The 17627-nt window shown below is 47.4% G+C and overlaps 1 protein-coding gene across 9 annotated transcripts in view; it reads right to left on the bottom strand.

Annotated features, from left to right (window-relative positions):
* dennd2da (DENN/MADD domain containing 2Da) overlaps positions 1–17627 on the bottom strand; it is a 155584-nt gene that overhangs the window by 90977 nt on the left and 46980 nt on the right. For 8 of the 9 annotated variants that reach the window (XR_013500924.1, XR_013500925.1, XM_078242352.1 and 5 more), the window contains exon 2: positions 16400–16507. Coding sequence is in view for 7 of the 9 variants with exons in the window: in XM_078242348.1 (XP_078098474.1) it covers positions 16400–16507 (108 nt within the window). In the remaining 2 variants the exon portion in view is untranslated. Of the gene's footprint in view, positions 1–16399; positions 16596–17627 lie in introns of those variants that run through there. The other variant, XM_078242355.1, reaches the window with a different exon arrangement.

Below are 17627 nucleotides of genomic sequence, written 5' to 3'. Positions count from 1 at the left end.
CATCCTTCTGGTAGTGTGGCGACCAGAATTGAACACTATATTCCAAGTGCGGCCTAACTAAGGTTCTATAAAGCTGCAACATGACTTTCCAATTTTTAAACTCAATGCCCCGGCCGATGAAGGCAAGCATATCGTATGCCTTCTTGACTACCTTCTCCACCTGCATTGCCACTTTCAGTGACCTGTGTACCTGTACACCCAGATCCCTTTGCCTATCAATACTCTTAAGAATTCTGCCATTTACTGTATATTTCCTATCAGTATTAGACCTTCCAAAATGCATTACTATCTTTCCTACTATCTTATTTTGTTTCTTGGTGTCAAAATGTGTTTAAATATCTTTCTTTGGGCACTTGGGGAAGTTTACTGTGTTAAAGTGCAAGTTATTGCTTGAATCAAAGGAAAGAATGCTGCAAGCTGGTGGAACTTTCCTTTCTGCTTTGCCAGTTCCCTGGCAGTGTTGAGATTATTCGGGGAAGTATTGTTGAGGTGGAGTTTTTTATCTCCATTTCACAAACAGTTTTGGGAGTTCCGCAAATATCTCTTTCATCAATGATCACACCTTATGCGAGTCTCACAGATCAAGAACAGAAAGCAAAATATTTGTATTGCTACATTAGAACACCTTTCACAACCATAGGACTTTCCAAAGTGCTTTACAACCAATGACATCCTTACAATGCATGGGCGATGTTTATATACATAGAACATAGAACATAGAACATTACAGCGCAGAACAGGCCCTTCGGCCCACGATGTTGCACCGACCAGTTAAAAAAAAAAACTGTGACCCTCCAACCTAAACCAATTTCTTTTCGTCCATGAACCTATCTACGGATCTCTTAAACGCCCCCAAACTAGGCGCATTTACTACTGATGCTGGCAGGGCATTCCAATCCCTCACCACCCTCTGGGTAAAGAACCTACCCCTGACATCGGTTCTATAACTACCCCCCCTCAATTTAAAGCCATGCCCCCTCGTGCTGGATTTCTCCATCAGAGGAAAAAGGCTATCACTATCCACCCTATCTAAACCTCTAATCATCTTATATGTTTCAATAAGATCCCCTCTTAGCCGCCGCCTTTCCAGCGAAAACAATCCCAAATCCCTCAGCCTCTCCTCATAGGATCTCCCCTCCATACCAGGCAACATCCTGGTAAACCTCCTCTGCACCCTCTCCAAAGCCTCCACATCCTTCCTGTAATGTGGGGACCAGAACTGCACACAGTACTCCAAGTGCGGCCGCACCAGAGTTGTGTACAGTTGCAACATAACGCTACGACTCCTAAATTCAATCCCCCTACCAATAAACGCCAAGACACCATATGCCTTCTTAACAACCTTATCTACTTGATTCCCAACTTTCAGGGATCTATGCACACATACACCTAGATCCCTCTGCTCCTCCACACTATTCAAAGTCCTCCCGTTAGCCCTATACTCAACACATCTGTTATTCCTACCAAAGTGAATTACCTCACACTTCTCCGCATTAAACTCCATCCGCCACCTCTCGGCCCAACTTTGCAACCTGTCTAAGTCTTCCTGCAGACTACGACACCCTTCCTCACTGTCTACCACACCACCGACTTTGGTGTCATCAGCAAATTTGCTAATCCACCCAACTATACCCTCATCCAGATCATTAATAAATATTACAAACAGCAGTGGCCCCAAAACAGATCCCTGAGGTACACCACTTGTAACCGCACTCCATGATGAATATTTACTATCAACCACCACCCTCTGTTTCCTATCCGCTAGCCAATTCCTGATCCAATTTCCTAGATCACCCCCAATCCCATACATCTGCATTTTCTGCAGAAGCCTACCATGGTGAACCTTATCAAACGCCTTACTAAAATCCATATATACCATGTCCACTGCCTTGCCCCCATCCACCTCCTTGGTCACTTTCTCAAAAAACTCAATAAGGTTAGTAAGGCACGACCTACCTGCCACAAAACCATGCTGACTATCACCTATCAATTCATTACTCTCCAAATAACTATAAATCCTATCCCTTATAATTTTTTCCAACATCTTGCCGACAACAGAAGTGAGACTCACCGGTCTATAATTCCCGGGGAAGTCTCTGTTCCCCTTCTTAAACAATGGGACAACATTCGCTAACCTCCAATCTTCTGGTACTATACCAGAGGCCAACGACGACCTGAAGATCAGAGCCAGAGGCTCTGCAATCACTTCTCTTGCCTCCCAGAGAATCCTTGGATAAATCCCATCCGGACCAGGGGATTTATCTATTTTCAGACCCTCCAGAATATCCTGCACATCCTCCTTATCAACTGTAATACTGTCTATTCTACTCCCTTGCAACCCAGTGTCCTCCTCAGCTATATTCATGTCCCCTTGCGTGAACACCGAAGAGAAATATTGGTTCAATGCTTCACCAATCTCCTCCGGTTCCACACATAACTTCCCTCTGCCATCTATAACTGGCCCTAAACTTGCCCTAACCAACCTTCTGTTCTTGACATACCTATAGAACGCCTTAGGATTCTCTTTAACCCTATCCGCCAAAGTCTTCTCATGTCCCCTTTTAGCCCTTCTAAGCTCGCTCTTCAACTCCCTCTTAGCCAATCTAAAGCTTTCTAGTGCACTACCCGAGTGCTCACGTCTCATCCGAACATAAGCCTCCTTTTTCTTTTTAACCAACAAAGAAACTTTTTTGGTGCACCACGGTTCCCTAGCCCTACCAATTCCTCCTTGCCTGACAGGGACATACCTATCACAGACTCGCAGTAGCTGCTCCTTGAAAAAACTCCACATGTCGGACGTTCCCAGTCCCTGTAATCTCCTAGTCCAACCTATGTTTCCTAATTCTCTCCTAATAGCCTCATAATTACCCTTCCCCCAGCTAAAACCACTGGCCCGAGGTTCATGCCTATCCCTTTCCATCACTAAGGTGAACGTAACCGAATTGTGGTCACTATCACCAAAATGCACACCAACTTCCAAGTCTAGCACCTGGTCTGGCTCATTTCCCAGCACCAGATCCAATATAGCCTCACCTCTAGTTGGCCTGTCTACATACTGAGTCAAAAAACCTTCCTGCACGCTTTGAACAAAAACTGACCCCTCTAACGAGCTAGAGCTATAACAATTCCAGTCAATATTAGTCAAGTTAAAATCCCCCATAACAATTGCCCTATTACTTTCACTCCTAAGCAGGATTGACTCCGCAATCCTTTCCTCAACCTCTCTAGAACTTTTAGGAGGTCTATAAAAGACTCCCAACAGGGTGACCTCTCCTCTCCTATTTCTAATCTCCGCCCATACTACCTCAACAGATAAGTCCTCATCAAACCTCCTCTCTGACACTGTGATACAATCTCTGACCAATAATGCTACCCCTCCCCCTCTTCTACCTCCTTCCCTACTTCGACTAAAACATTTGAACCCCGGGACCTGCAGCATCCATTCCTGCCCCTGCTCTATCCATGTCTCTGAAATAGCCACAACATCGAAGTCCCAGGTACTGATCCACGCTGCAAGTTCACCCACTTTATTGCGAATACTCCTGGCATTGAAGTATACACATTTCAAACCCTGCTCCACCCCACCTCTGCAATGCCGTGCATTGCAGTCCCCATCCATGCATCCCTCACTTTCAGCCCCACTACTCAGGATCCCTCCCCCCCCCCGAATCAGTTTAAACCTCCCTGCATGGCCTTAGCAAATTTACCCCCCAGGATATTGGTCCCCTTCTGATTAAGGTGTAGACCATCCTTCTCATAGAGGTCACACCTTCCCCAGTACGAGCCCCAATTGCTTAAGTACCTGAACCCCTCCCTCCTGCACCATCCCCTCAGCCATGAATTCAAACCTTCCCTCTCCCTATTCCTCTCTAAACTATCCCGTGGTACAGGCAAGAGTCCAGAGATAACCACTCTGTCAGTCTTGGCCTTTAGTTTCCACCCCAACTCCATAAATCCCTGCCTAATATCCCCTTCCCCTATCCTCCCTATGTCGTGTGTCCCCACATGTACAATAACTTGTGGTTTATCTCCCTCCCCCCTAAGAGTCCTGAATACCCTGTCAGACACATCCCGGACCCCAGCCCCTGGTAGGCAACACACCAACCCTGAGTCCCTACCTTTAGTTCCGACCCTCCTATCTGTCCCCTTAATTGTGGAGTCCCCAATCACAAGGCCCAGTCTTTTACAGCCCCTAACCACCTGAGCTTTCTCACTCGGCTCACCCCCAGAGATCTGCTCTCTATGCTCAGTTGATTCCTCCTCAACTGTAGCCTCCAGCACCGAAAACCTATTATGGAGGGGAACCGCCCCAGGGGATTGTCTTCCCGATTGCTTCTTACCCCTCCTCCTGGCATTGACCCAAGCCTCATTTCTAGGAGTTACTATTTCTCTATAACTCCTATCAACTTCCACCTCCGCCTCCCGAATTATGCGGAGTTCCTCTACCTCCCCCTCCAGCTCCTTTACACGCTCCTCCAGAAGCTGCAATCTAATGCACTTCTTACAACTAAAATCTCCTGAAACACTACTGGATTTCCTCACCACATACATCCCACAGGAGATGCAGCATACTGCCTGAACTGCCATCCCTGAAGCCATTACCAGCAAGAAAAAAAGAAAACAAAAAAAAAACAAAAAACTTCCCCACACTTCCCCAACTGTCACTCTCCACTGCAGCCCGAGCAACACTCCCTCACTGAGACACCAACTGTCACTCTCTACTGCAGCCCGAGCAGCACTCCCACACTGAGACACCAACTGTCACTCTCCACAGGAAATATAGCTGCAAATCTGTTCACAGGAAGAACAAACAGCATAGAATCCCTCGAGTGCAAAAGGAGACCATTCAGCCCATCGAGTCTGCACTGACTCTCTGACAGAGCACCTTACACAGGTCCAGCCCCCATCCTGTCCTTATAGCCCCACTCATTTACTCTGGCTAATCCCCCTAACCTACACATCTTTGGACACTAAGGGACAATCTGGCATGGCCAATGCACCTAACCCACACATCTTTAGACTGTGGGAGGAAACCAGAGCACCCAGAGGAAATCTATGCAGACACGGGGAGAATGTGCAAACTCCGCACACACAGTGACCCAAGGCAGGAATCGAACCCAGGTCCCTGGCGCTGTGAGGTAGCAGTGATAACCACTATGTTAACCAGGACAGTGGGGAGAACTCCCTGCTCGTCTTCAACATCTACCTGGAAAACGATCTTCAGTTTAATGGTTTATCTGCAGCACGCCCTCAGTACAGGATCATGCATTCATTTCTGGAGTAAGACTTAAAGTCACAGTTTCTGACCTCGGGATAAAATGTGAGCTCTAAGCGAAGAGAGAGACTGTGGAAGGTTCTGGACTAACTCTTGGTCAGTGGTTTCAGCTGCAGCGGCTGTACGATTATTGGCCTCAAAGCTGTTGCTGGGTAAAAGGGAGCCTGGTTGCTACCCACTATTGGCTCTCCAATGATACCAGCTGAGGGGTGGATTTCAGGTGAGGGTGGCATTGAACCTGGTCACCTCCCCCGATGTGAAGAATGGCCATTTGGCTGTGGCACTGCAAGATAGTTGGCACCTGGCAGACTCAATGCTGCGAGTCCCAGCCTCAAGCAGAGAGGAGGAGGAAACATTGAGATGTTCAGAGAGCGTCCAGTCCAGATAAGGAAGCTGTATTTGATATAACCAACACAAGCAGCACCTCTTCTGCATGGACCTCCAGACTCACTCAAGCTACATTTCTATAGCACCCTTCTCACAACCTGACAATGAGCAAGTGCATTGCAGCCAACGAGGAAGATCTGAAGGACACTGAAGGAAATGTTTGTGCACAGGTAGATCCCACACAAAGCAACATGGCAATGAGCAGCTAATCCAATGCAGCTGGAGGCGAGGACAGTAGAGAGAGCTTGCATATTCATCTTTCAATCATGCTGCAAGATCTTTCACATCAGCACAAGTAGCCAGACAGGGGCTCAGTCTGTAGGATTGCACCTACCCAGAGAACCTCGATAGATGTTTCAGTACCAACCCAGGATGCCACCCAGCCCTTACACTGCATTCTCACCCTCTCTCCTGCCGCGAGAAGATAATCTCCCGAGAACACTGTTCCCTTTATTCAGGAGTTTTGTGTGAGAATTTAAATTCATCGGCTCAATGCCAAAATCCCATCTGACACATTGAACAAGCTATTCTCCTCTGGACTCATCAGTTAAAAAGAACAGTTTGAGTAAAAAGCTTGACATATAGAATGACAGGACAGTATAGCTACAGAGTTTGCACATTCTCCTCGTGTCTGCGTGGGTTTCCTCTGGGTGCTCCGGTTTCCTCCCACAGTCCAAAGATGTGCGGGTTAGGTTGATTGGCCATGCTAAAATTGCCCTTAGTGTCCTGAGATGTGTAGGTTAGAGGGATTAGTGGGTAAATATGTAGGGATATTGGGGTAGGGCCTGGGTGGGATTGTGGTCAGTGCAGACTCAATGGGCCGAATGGCCTCTTTCTGTGCTGTAGGGTTTCTATGATTCTATGAGAAGGAGGCCATTCAGCCCATTATGCCTGTGCTGGTTCACTGAAAGCTTCCACCAGTCACACTCCCCTGACCTTTCACATGACCCTGTCACTTTCTCCTTGTCAAGCACACATCCAATTTCATTTCAATTTTATCTGTTTATGGGACATGGACGTCGCTGGCTAGGCCAGCATTTATTGCCCATCCCTTGTTGCCCTTCAGAAGGTGGTGGTGAACTTGCTGTCTTGAACCACTGCAGTCCCTAAGGTGTAGGTACACCCACAGTGCTGTTAGAGTGGGAGTTCCAGGACTTTGACCCAGCGACAGTGAAGGAACGGTGTAATATTTCCAAATCAGAATAGTGAGTGGCTTGGAGGGGAACCTCGAGGTGGTGTGTTTTTACGAAAGATTATCACAGAAGCAGGCCATTCGAGCTGACCAGCCCAGGTTGGTTTTCAATGCTCCATTTGAGCTTCCCCCCACCTTTTCTCATCTGAATCTATCATTGTCAGCCTCTGTTCCCTTTGCCATCACATGCTTGTCTAGTTCTCCCTTAATGTATCTATGCTATTCACCTCAACCAGTCTCTATAATAGCAGGTTCCACATTCTCTGGCTAAAGCACCCAGCCTGTCAATTCTTTCCTGATATATACAGTTCTGATATCATCCTTGTAAATCTCTGCACCCTTTCCAGTGTCTACTCTCGGTCTGGTCTAACCATAGTTCACTACAGGTTTAAATCACTTCCCAAATTTTCAGTTCTATCCCACTAGGAGTAAAATCTCGTGCATGTGCTTTTTTGATTGATCTTGCTAACCCATGGGTTTAACTTTTAGTGATTGATGCATTTGTACAGAGCATTCCTCGTTCCTCTAACCCCACCTAGACTCGCTCCTTCCAACTCATGTGACCTCTCTGTTCTTCCTCTCACACTCCAAAGATGTAAGGTTAGGTGGATTAGCCATGGGAAATGCGCAGAGTGACAGGGATAGGGTGAGGGAATAGGCCTGAGTAAAATACTCCTTTGGAGAGTCAGTGCAGACTCGATGGGCCAAAGGCCTCCTTCCGTACTGTAGGAGTCCACTTTATCCCCTCTTTCCTTACCTTCCCTAAATTTTAATTCTCTCCCATCCATTCCCCCTCCCCCCAATATCTTTATCTGTCACAGTTTACCCTCTGATTTCAGCTTCTCTGCCGTTGGCCATTCACACCCTTTATTCTCTCTATGAATTGCCATTAATAGTCTCTTCCCCTGATTTCTGTGGCTATGACTCATCTTGCATTCCCTCACCCTGCAGTATAAATATCTCCCACTCTCTATGCCTTTTAGCTTTGACAAAGGGTTATCTGGACTCGAAACATCAGCTCTTTTCTCTCCTCACAGATGCTGCCAGAGCTGCTGAGATTTTCCAGCATTTTCTCTTTAGGTAAGGATTCTATGTACCAGCTCACAGTTATCTGTGTTGAACTTTATTGATAATATAGAACGGGCAAATAATTGGCAATCTCTTCTTGTAATTTATTGCAATTTCATCCACAAATTTACAAATTGAGTTTTTGTTTCAAAGTCCAAATGGTTATTGTAAATTGTGACCAGCAGCGATCCCACCATTTATCTCATTCCCCACTTTCTGCTACACTGAACAACGACCCGTTGTGGTAGCATGGTCCCTTTAATGGTGAACAAAAGTGTGAAATAGGGCCAACCGGGAGTGCGAGCGTGCATTCCCAGGGTTGGAAGTCTGCTGTAGGAATCACGGTGTTGTTAGGAGTAGACCTGCATTTGTTGTGTTGTTAAACCTTTTGCTGTATATTCTCCTCAATCAGTAAATTCTTCAGTTTATTACTTGCCACATCGAGTCATCTTGAGTTATTACACTGGCGATGAGGACAAACTGGCTCAGTCATTGAAAACCCACAGTGTAGAGTTATAGGTGGAGGAGAGTGATCCCTTGGAATTAAAGGAGAAAAGGTAAAGTCTCTGTCTTAAAATGCTGTTATTCAGGAGATAGAGTCACCCGACTCTGCAACGGAGAGTTGGGGCAGTACATCGAGAGACTGTGTTATTAAGCTGAGAAGAGGCAGATGGTGACACTGCTCACAGTATGCGGTCCTCACTTACAATCTGTGAGGAGTCTGACATCGCCCTGAGCTCCAGACACAAAAACCTTCGACCAGCTAGTCAATTTAGTTAAAGATCACTGTAACCCCTGACCTTCCATTACCATGATGTGGAGATGCCGGCATTGGACTGGGGTAAACACAGTAAGAAGTTTAACAACACCAGATTAAAGTCCAACAGGTTTATTTGGTAGCAAAAGCCACACAAGCTTTCGGAGCTGCAAGCCCCTTCTTCAGGTGAGTGGGAATTCTGTTCACAAACAGAGCATATAAAGACACAAACTCAATTTACATGAATAATGGTTGGAATGCGAATACTTACAACTAATCAAGTCTTTAAGAAACAAAACAACATGAGTGGAGAGAGCATCAAGACAGGCTAAAAAGATGTGTATTGTCTCCAGACAAGACAGCCAGTGAAACTCTGTGGGGGTTACAAATAGTGGGACATGAACCCAATATCCCGGTTGAGGCCGTCCTCGTGTGTGCGGAACTTGGCTATCAGTTTCGGCTCAGCGACTCTGCGCCGTCGTGTGTCGCGAAGGCCGCCCTTGGAGAACGCTTACCCTTGAGGCATACAAGACGATCAGAGGATTAGATAGGGTGGATAGTGAGAGCCTTCTTCCTCGGATGGTGATAGCTAGCACGAGGGGACATAGCTTTAAATTGAGGGGTGAGAGATATAGGACAGATGTTAGAGGTAGGTTCTTTACTCAGAGAGTAGTAAGGGCGTGGAATGCCCTGCCTGCAACAGTAGTGGACTCGCCAACATTAAGAGCATTTAAATGGTCATCGGATAAACACATGGATGATATTGGAATAGTGCAGGTTAAATGGGCTTTAGATTGGTTTCACTGGTCGGCGTAACATTGAGGGCCGAAGGGCCTGTACTGCGCTGTAATGTTCTATGTTCTATGAGCGATTGTTGGGGCTTTTCTGTGAGGATAAGTCAATGCCGCCTATTGTCTCAACCAGGGTGCAGAGATGGACCTTGCTGCTGGCAGCAAACAGTTACACATTCCAGTACAGGCCAGGAACACAGATCTCAAATGTAGGTGCACTTGGTCACCTCCCACTGCCATAGACCATAGAGTCACCGGCTGTTCCACAGGAGATAGTACTGGTTCTGCATCTCTTGGACACCCTGCCTGTCTCAGCAGCCCACATTAAATAGTGGACAGTTACGGACCCATTGCTGTCAAAGGTCAAGAAAATGGCACTGACAGGGTGGCACTTAGACAAGGCAGAGCAAATGAAGTCGTATTTGTAATGCAGGGATGAGATAAGATGGGAGACTATGGTGGGAGGTCCATGTCGTGGTTCCACTCCCAGGCTCCTACTCCAAGTGTTACACAATGCCCATCCTGGCCAGAGCAGAATGAAAGTGTTGGCTAGAAGCTGTGTCGGGTGGCTTGGCGTTGACAGAGACATTGAACAAATGGTTGGGCAGTGTGAAAGCTGTCAGACTCTGCAAATGTTACCACCACCAGTGAACCTGGGCGTGTCCGGGCCATCCGTGCTCATGGATTCATGTAGATTTTGCTGGGCCTTTTCTGGAGCACATGTTCCCAATCCGAGTCGATGCCCATTCCAAGTGGCTGGACATTCAGCTCATGAGATCCATCACAGCGACATGAACAATTGAGAAACTGAGGCAGATCTTCATGATCCACGGTTTTTCCAAAAAGTGTTAGTATCAGACAACGGAACGGTATTCACGGTAAACTAATTTCAGACTTTTGTCAAGTCTAACGGCATTCGTCACATCAGGCCAGCTCCCGACCATCCTGCCTCAAATAGGTTGGCAGAATGAGCCGTGCAAACGTTCAAGGTTTCCATGAAGAAGCAGACTCATAGCCCATTGTGATTGATGTCCCACATCACTACGTCTCACGCCACCGCTGGGGTCACGTCTGCAGAGTTGCCGACTGGTCAGTACCTGCATCCCTGTTGAGTGTTCCCAAATTTGTCGGGGAGTTTGGAGACCAGGCAAGCCTCTCAAAGAACACCATGACTCTCAGAAAGAGGATAGATTGTTTCATGTGGACGACCTGGTGTCGGCACAGACCTTTGGCAGCAGAGCTGCCTGGGTGCTGGGGAGAATTGTGGAGAGGACAGGCTCAGTCTTATTCATGGTGGAGGCACAGGGACGTCGAGTAAAGAACCACACCGACCACTTACGCAGGTGAGTACAGCCAGTTCCAGAAGTTGGCCCCGCATCCAGTACGGATGGAGCAGCCTCTGAACGAGAGATTCCGATGCTCGCGGTGGAGAAAAGGCTGCCTCTGTCTTCGGTATCTGAGGCAGCGGAAGGGGGCGGCCAGGGCCTCGCGCCAGAGGTGGTTAGCACGCTCACTCTGTCAGTGTATCCTGTGTCGTCAGCTGCTGAGGAACACCTGACAGAGTTGCGGCATTCCGCAAGGGTCCAGAAGTTTCCAGACCAGCTGACATTATCAACTGTCTTTCCCTTCTGTAATATTTGTTGTTTCTCTGCCGATGTGTTACCTGTTTTACTTTTTGTTTCATCACAGGTAGTCCAAGAAGTTTGAGGGGGGATGGAGTGTGGTAGCGTGGCCCCTTTAATGGGCGATCCTTCACAGCCACATGACCGGACTGGAGCCAATGGAGCACAAGCGCATGAACCTGGGCCAATCGGGAGATAGGGCGAGCATTCCAGGGATTGGAAGGTTTCAGTTGGAGTCAGGGAGTTGTTAGGAGTTAACCTGTACAGATTTGCTGTTAAACCCTTCATTGTATATAGTCCTTCTCATCAGTAAATCCTTTTGTTTGTTACTAGCCACATCACCTTGAGTTATTACATAAATGATCAGTCATTATTTATGTGTGGGATCTCACTGTACACTAACTGGTTCTTGTGTTTCCTAAATTATAACAGTGGCTTCAACATTTCAAATCTACTGTGGAGCATTCTGGAACATCAGGAAGTCATGAAAGGCTGTATAAATCAAATTTCTGTCTTGTCTTTTTTTTAAAAATCTGCTTCATCACCCTCAGGGCTGTGTACTCAGATCAGAACAACCTGGCACGTGAACGGAAATTCTCCCTCAGCCCCTCAGGATCTTTATCCCTCGGGTTACCCCTCCTGCAATGTAAACTGTTTCTCTTTATTGAGTCTATCCAAACTCTATTGGCCAGGAGTGGCTGAGAGTTGTTACTGGGCTATATATAGATATCTGCACTCTGCACTGAGTCACAGCCAAGAAAAGGTCAAGAAAACTCATGTTGGAATAGTGACGTCACATTCCTGGAAAATATCAGGTTGCTATAGCAACTTCTATATTCTGGCATCTTCCATTCCACAGCCATAAATAAGGATGTTCCCAGCAATGCCATTCCTAGTTACAGAATCTCTGGGACTTTCCACTCTCACAGCTGCATAGCAACATGTGCACTTTGGACACAGGCCAGTATATGGTGTGGGGGTGAGGCTCCCTGAGCTCCAGCTCAGTGCAGGAGCCCTGAATATCTTACACAGCCACACCAGTATGACCGGGGTAAGGGTCTTCGCTTCTCATTGGCTCCTGGGTCTCACTCTCGGTCACTGGTTAGCATACCCGCCTCAGTCAAAAGGTCATGGGTTCATGGCATGCTTCAAAGAAACTTGGCATTGTAGTGCAGTACTGAGGGTCAGCTGCACTGCCAGGGGTGCTGTCTTTCAGCTGAGACATTGAACCAAAGCCACAGTCGTTAGGACACGAGGAGGCCACTCAGCCTATTAAGACTATCCCAGTTCTCTGCAGAGCAATCCAATCAGTCCCATTATCCAACTCTTTTACCCGAGTCTCTCCCTATCCCTTCTGTCAAAATGCATCACTTCACATTTCCTGGATTGGAACCCATTCTGCTCGCACGTGTGGCCTGGAGTAGTTTGTATCATCCCCAGTGCCAATCCTTCAAGTTTGGTATCATTGGAAAACAGAGTAAAAATTTGCCAATGTCCAAGACATTCAGAGAGTGTAGAGGTACAGTTAATTGCACAGTTCGAACAAGTATGCAGGCTGAAGGAGCTGGGGGCGCATTTGGTATTAATCTTTGAAGGTAGCAGGACATTGACAGAATGGTTAGCAGAGCACATGTTTCATAAAGAGATAGAGGACCAAAGTAGGAATGTTATGCTACACCTTTCCACAGCTCTGCTGAGGCTACAACTGGAGAATTGAGTCCAATTCTGGCCACCATACTTTAGGAAAGATACGGAGAGAGATTTACCAGAATGGTTCCCGGGATGAGGGATATTAATTACAAGGCGAGAGTGGAGAAGCTGGGGTTGTTCCCCTTGTAGCACCTGAGACTGAGGGTGATTCAATCGAGGTGCACAAGATTATACACACCTGTAGATAATGTAACAAAGGAAAGCTTTTCCATTGGTGCAGGGATTAGGGAACACAGATTTAAGGTTTTTGGAGGAGTGATGCTGGGGGAGTTTGAAGAAAAGCTTGTTTACAATTGCTAATAACCTTCCTGCGAAGGGATGCAGAGGGATCTAGGTGTTCTCAAACATGACGCACAAGAAGTTATTATGAAGGTGCAGCATGTAAGCAAGGAGGCTAATGCAATGCTAGCCTTTATTAAGAGAAGAATTGAACATAAAAGGATGTAATGGTTTAGTTATATTGGGTATTAGTGAGACCACATCTCAAATACTGTGTGCACTTTTGCTCACCTTATTGGATGTATTGGAGGTGCTTCAGAGGAGGTTTACTAGATTGCTACCTGGAATGAATGGGCTGTTTTATGAAGGTAGGTTGGACTTGTTTTCACTGGAGTTTAGCAGAGTGAAGGGTGACTTGATTGAAGTATAAAATCCTGAACAATACCGACAAGGTGGCCGAGTCTGGAGCTGGTGTTTTAACATTGGAAGTTGCCCTTCTGGGACAGAGACGAGGGGAATGTTTTTTTGAGAGTTGTACAAATTTCAGACTCTCTGCCTCAGAAGGCAAAGGAGGCAGTCACTGGATATTTATAAGGCGGAGGTAGTTAGGCGAGGGAATCAAAGGTCATTGGGGTAGATATCAAAACACAAACAGATTAGCCATGATCTTATTAAATGACAGAGCAAGCTCGAGGGGCCGAATGGCCTACTTGTGCTTCATGTTAGTATGTTGCCAGAGCCTGGCAGCTCGCCAGTATCTGTGGTGTTACTGGAAGCTCTTGCCTCTGCCAGAGCTGCAATGGGCTCTGGAAGGAAGGTGATCGCTAGGAGTCCCTCACTGCAGCTGAATGGAGTGGGATTTCCCAGCAGGCTTGGACCTGGCAATGGAGGGGACATGGAGTGAGGGGCCAAGAGATGCCTCCTTGAGAGAGGCAGCCCTTTCCACTAACATGTCCCTCCACTGGACAAAGGCTGCTTGAGCAGGAGGTACCACAAAGTCCCAGTAGACCATATCTGCCGGGGTTTAACCTGTGGCTTATCTACGTGATGTGGCCCTATTCACTGCTGATTGAATACCAGTGACGATGAGATAAAAACCTTTAGTAGCCACTTTAGGGGGTTTCAACTAGTCTCTGGGTAGACAGACATCCTTGATCGACCCGGTAGCACAGTGGTTAGCACTGCTGCTTCACAGCTCCAGGGATCTGGGTTCGATTCCCGGCTTGGGTCACTGTCTGTGTGGAGTTTGCACATTCTCCTCGTGTCTGCGTGGGTTTCCTCCGGGTGCTCCGGTTTCCTCCCACAGTCGAAAGATGTGCAGGTGAGGTTGATTGGCCAGGCTAAAAAGAAATTGCCCCTTAGTGTCCTGAGATGCGTAGGTTAGAGGGATTAGTGGGTAAAATATGTAGGGATATGGGGGTAGGGCCTGGGTGGGTTTGTGGTCGGTGCAGACTCGATGGGCCGAATGGCCTCTTTCTGTACTGTAGGGTTTCTATGTTTCTATGACCCTTACTGCCTCGATGGTGGAGCCAGGAATGTAACATGCTGCACAGCCTGCCCTTCCTGCCCCATTAGACAGCCACCACCTGCCTCCTGTCCATTCGCAAGGGTGGATATTAAACTCTGCTTATGACTCAATCCAATCCATTCGAGCACAGATCTGCCATCAGTCAATCCTCTCAACCTGCTCTCCAAACCACACAAAGCATAACCCCATCCTATTCAATTCCAATCCATACGCCATTCCATACTGCGTCAGACTGTCCAATCCTACTCAATACATCACCTCACTGACTGCCCACTCCCCACTCATTCCCACCCCACCGACCTCTCACTTCCACCCCACTCCGCCAGGATATTGTGGGAGGCTAGGGAGGAAATTGCGGATCCCCGAGCAATGATATCTGAATCGTCGACAGTCACAGGTGAGGTGCCTGAAGATTGGAGGGTGGCAAACATTGTGCCTTTGTTTAAAAAGGGCTGCAGGGAAAAGTTTGGGAACTACAGTGAGCCTCACATCTGTAGTGGGTAAGTTGTTAGAAGGTATTCTGAAAGACAGGGTCTACAGGCATTTAGGGAGGCAAGGACTGATTAGGGACAGTCATCATGGCTTTGAGAGTGGAAAATCATGTCCACAAATTTGATTGAGTTTTTTGAAGGGGTAACCAAGAAGGTAGATGAGGGCAGTGCAGTTGATGTTGTTCTCATCAATTTTGGCAAGGCGTTTGACAAGGTACTGCATCGTGGGTTGTTTCATAAGGTTAAATCTCACGGGATCCAGGGTGAGGTAGCCAATTGGATACAAAATTGGTTTGATGACAGTAGACAGAGGGTGGTTGTAAAGGGTTGTTTTTCAAACTGGAGGCCTGTGACCAACGGTGTACCTCAGGGATCAGTGCTGGGCCCACTGTTATTTGTCATTTATATTAATGATTTGGATGGGAATAGAGGAGGCATAGTTAGTAAGTTTGCAAATGACACCAAGATTGGTGGCATAGTGGACAGTGAAGAAAGCTATCTCGGATTGCAATGGATCTTGATCAATTGGGCCAGTGGGCTGACGAATGGCAGATGGAGTTTAATTTAGATAAATGCGAGGTAGATTGAACCAGGGCAGGACTTACTCAGTTAATGGTAGGGCGTTGGAAAGAGTTATAGAAAAGAGAGATCGAGAGGTACAGGTTCATAGCTCCTTGAAAGTGGAGTCACAGGTGGACAGAGTGGTGAAGAAGGCATTCAGCATGCTTGGTTTCATTGGTCAGAACATTGAATACAGAAGTTGGGACACCTTACTGAAGTTGTTGTTAAGGCCACATTTGGAATACTGTGTACAATTCTGGTCACTCTATTATAGAAAGGATGTTACAAAACTAGAAAGAGTGCAGAAAAGATTTACTAGGATGCTACCAGGACTTGATGGTTTGAGTTATGAGGAGAGGCTGGATAGACTGGGACTTTTTTCTCTGGAGCATAGGAGGTTGGGGTGATCTTATAGAGATCTATAAAATAATGAGGGGCATAGATAAAGTAGATAATCAACATCTTTTCCCAAAGGTAGGGGAGTCTAAAACTAGAGGGCATAGTTTTAAGGTGAGAGGGGAAAGATACAAAAGGGTCCAGAGGGGCAATTGTTTCACACAGAGGGGAGCGTCTGGAACAAGCTGCCAGCGGTAGTAGTAGGGGCGAGTACAATTTTGTCCTTTAATAAGCGTTTAGACAGTTACATGAGCAAGATGGTAGAGAGGGGTATGGGCCAAACACAGGCAATTGGGTCTTAGTGGTAAAGGGCGGCATGGACAAGTTGGAACGAAGGGCCTGTTTCCATGCTATAAACCTCTATGACATTCATTCCTGCTGAGTGTTCAGACTCTTACTAACCTTTCTCAGTGCCCTTGCCTCGTGCCCTGGGACGCCCCCCATGCCACGTGAGGCGCCTGAAGCTCCTCCGGAAAGCTGAAGTGAACTCGCTCATTGTGCCGCTGCTTCCTACAAGAAAACAAACAGCATTGATACTGAAACCGCACACACACACAGAGCACACTGAAACCACACACACACACACAGAGCACACTGAAACCACACACACACACACAGAGCACACTGAAACCGCACACACACACACAGAGCACACTGAAACCACACACACACACACAGAGCACACTGAAACCACACACACACACACAGAGCACACTGAAACCACACACACACACACAGAGCACACTGAAACCGCACACACACAGAGCACACTGAAACCGCACACACACACACAGAGCACACTGAAACCGCACACAGCACACTGAAACCGCACACACAGAGCACACTGAAACCGCACACACACACACAGAGCACACTGAAACCACACACACACACACAGAGCACACTGAAACAACACACACACACACAGAGCACACTGAAACCGCACACACACAGAGCACACTGAAACCGCACACACACACACAGAGCACACTGAAACCGCACACAGCACACTGAAACCGCACACACACACAGCACACTGAAACCGCACACACAGAGCACACTGAAACCGCACACACAGAGCACACTGAAACCGCACACACACACAGAGCACACTGAAACCGCACACACACACAGAGCACACTGAAACCGCACACACAGAGCACACTGAAACCGCACACACAGAGCACACTGAAACCGCACACACACACACAGAGCACACTGAAACCGCACACACAGAGCACACTGAAACCGCACACACAGCACACAGAGCACACTGAAACCGCACACACAGAGCACACTGAAACCGCACACACACACAGAGCACACTGAAACCGCACACACAGAGCACACTGAAACCGCACACACACACAGAGCACACTGAAACCGCACACACACACACACACAGCACACTGAAACCGCACACACACACACAGAGCACACTGAAACCGCACACACACACACAGAGCACACTGAAACCGCACACACACACACAGAGCACACTGAAACCGCACACACAGAGCACACTGAAACCGCACACACAGAGCACACTGAAACCGCACACACACAGAGCACACTGAAACCGCACACACACACAGAGCACACTGAAACCGCACACACAGAGCACACTGAA

The sequence above is a fragment of the Mustelus asterias genome, chromosome 25 (assembly GCF_964213995.1).
Source record: "Mustelus asterias chromosome 25, sMusAst1.hap1.1, whole genome shotgun sequence".
NCBI lineage: Eukaryota > Metazoa > Chordata > Chondrichthyes > Carcharhiniformes > Triakidae > Mustelus > Mustelus asterias.
This window is presented reverse-complemented; position numbering and strand designations above follow the sequence as displayed.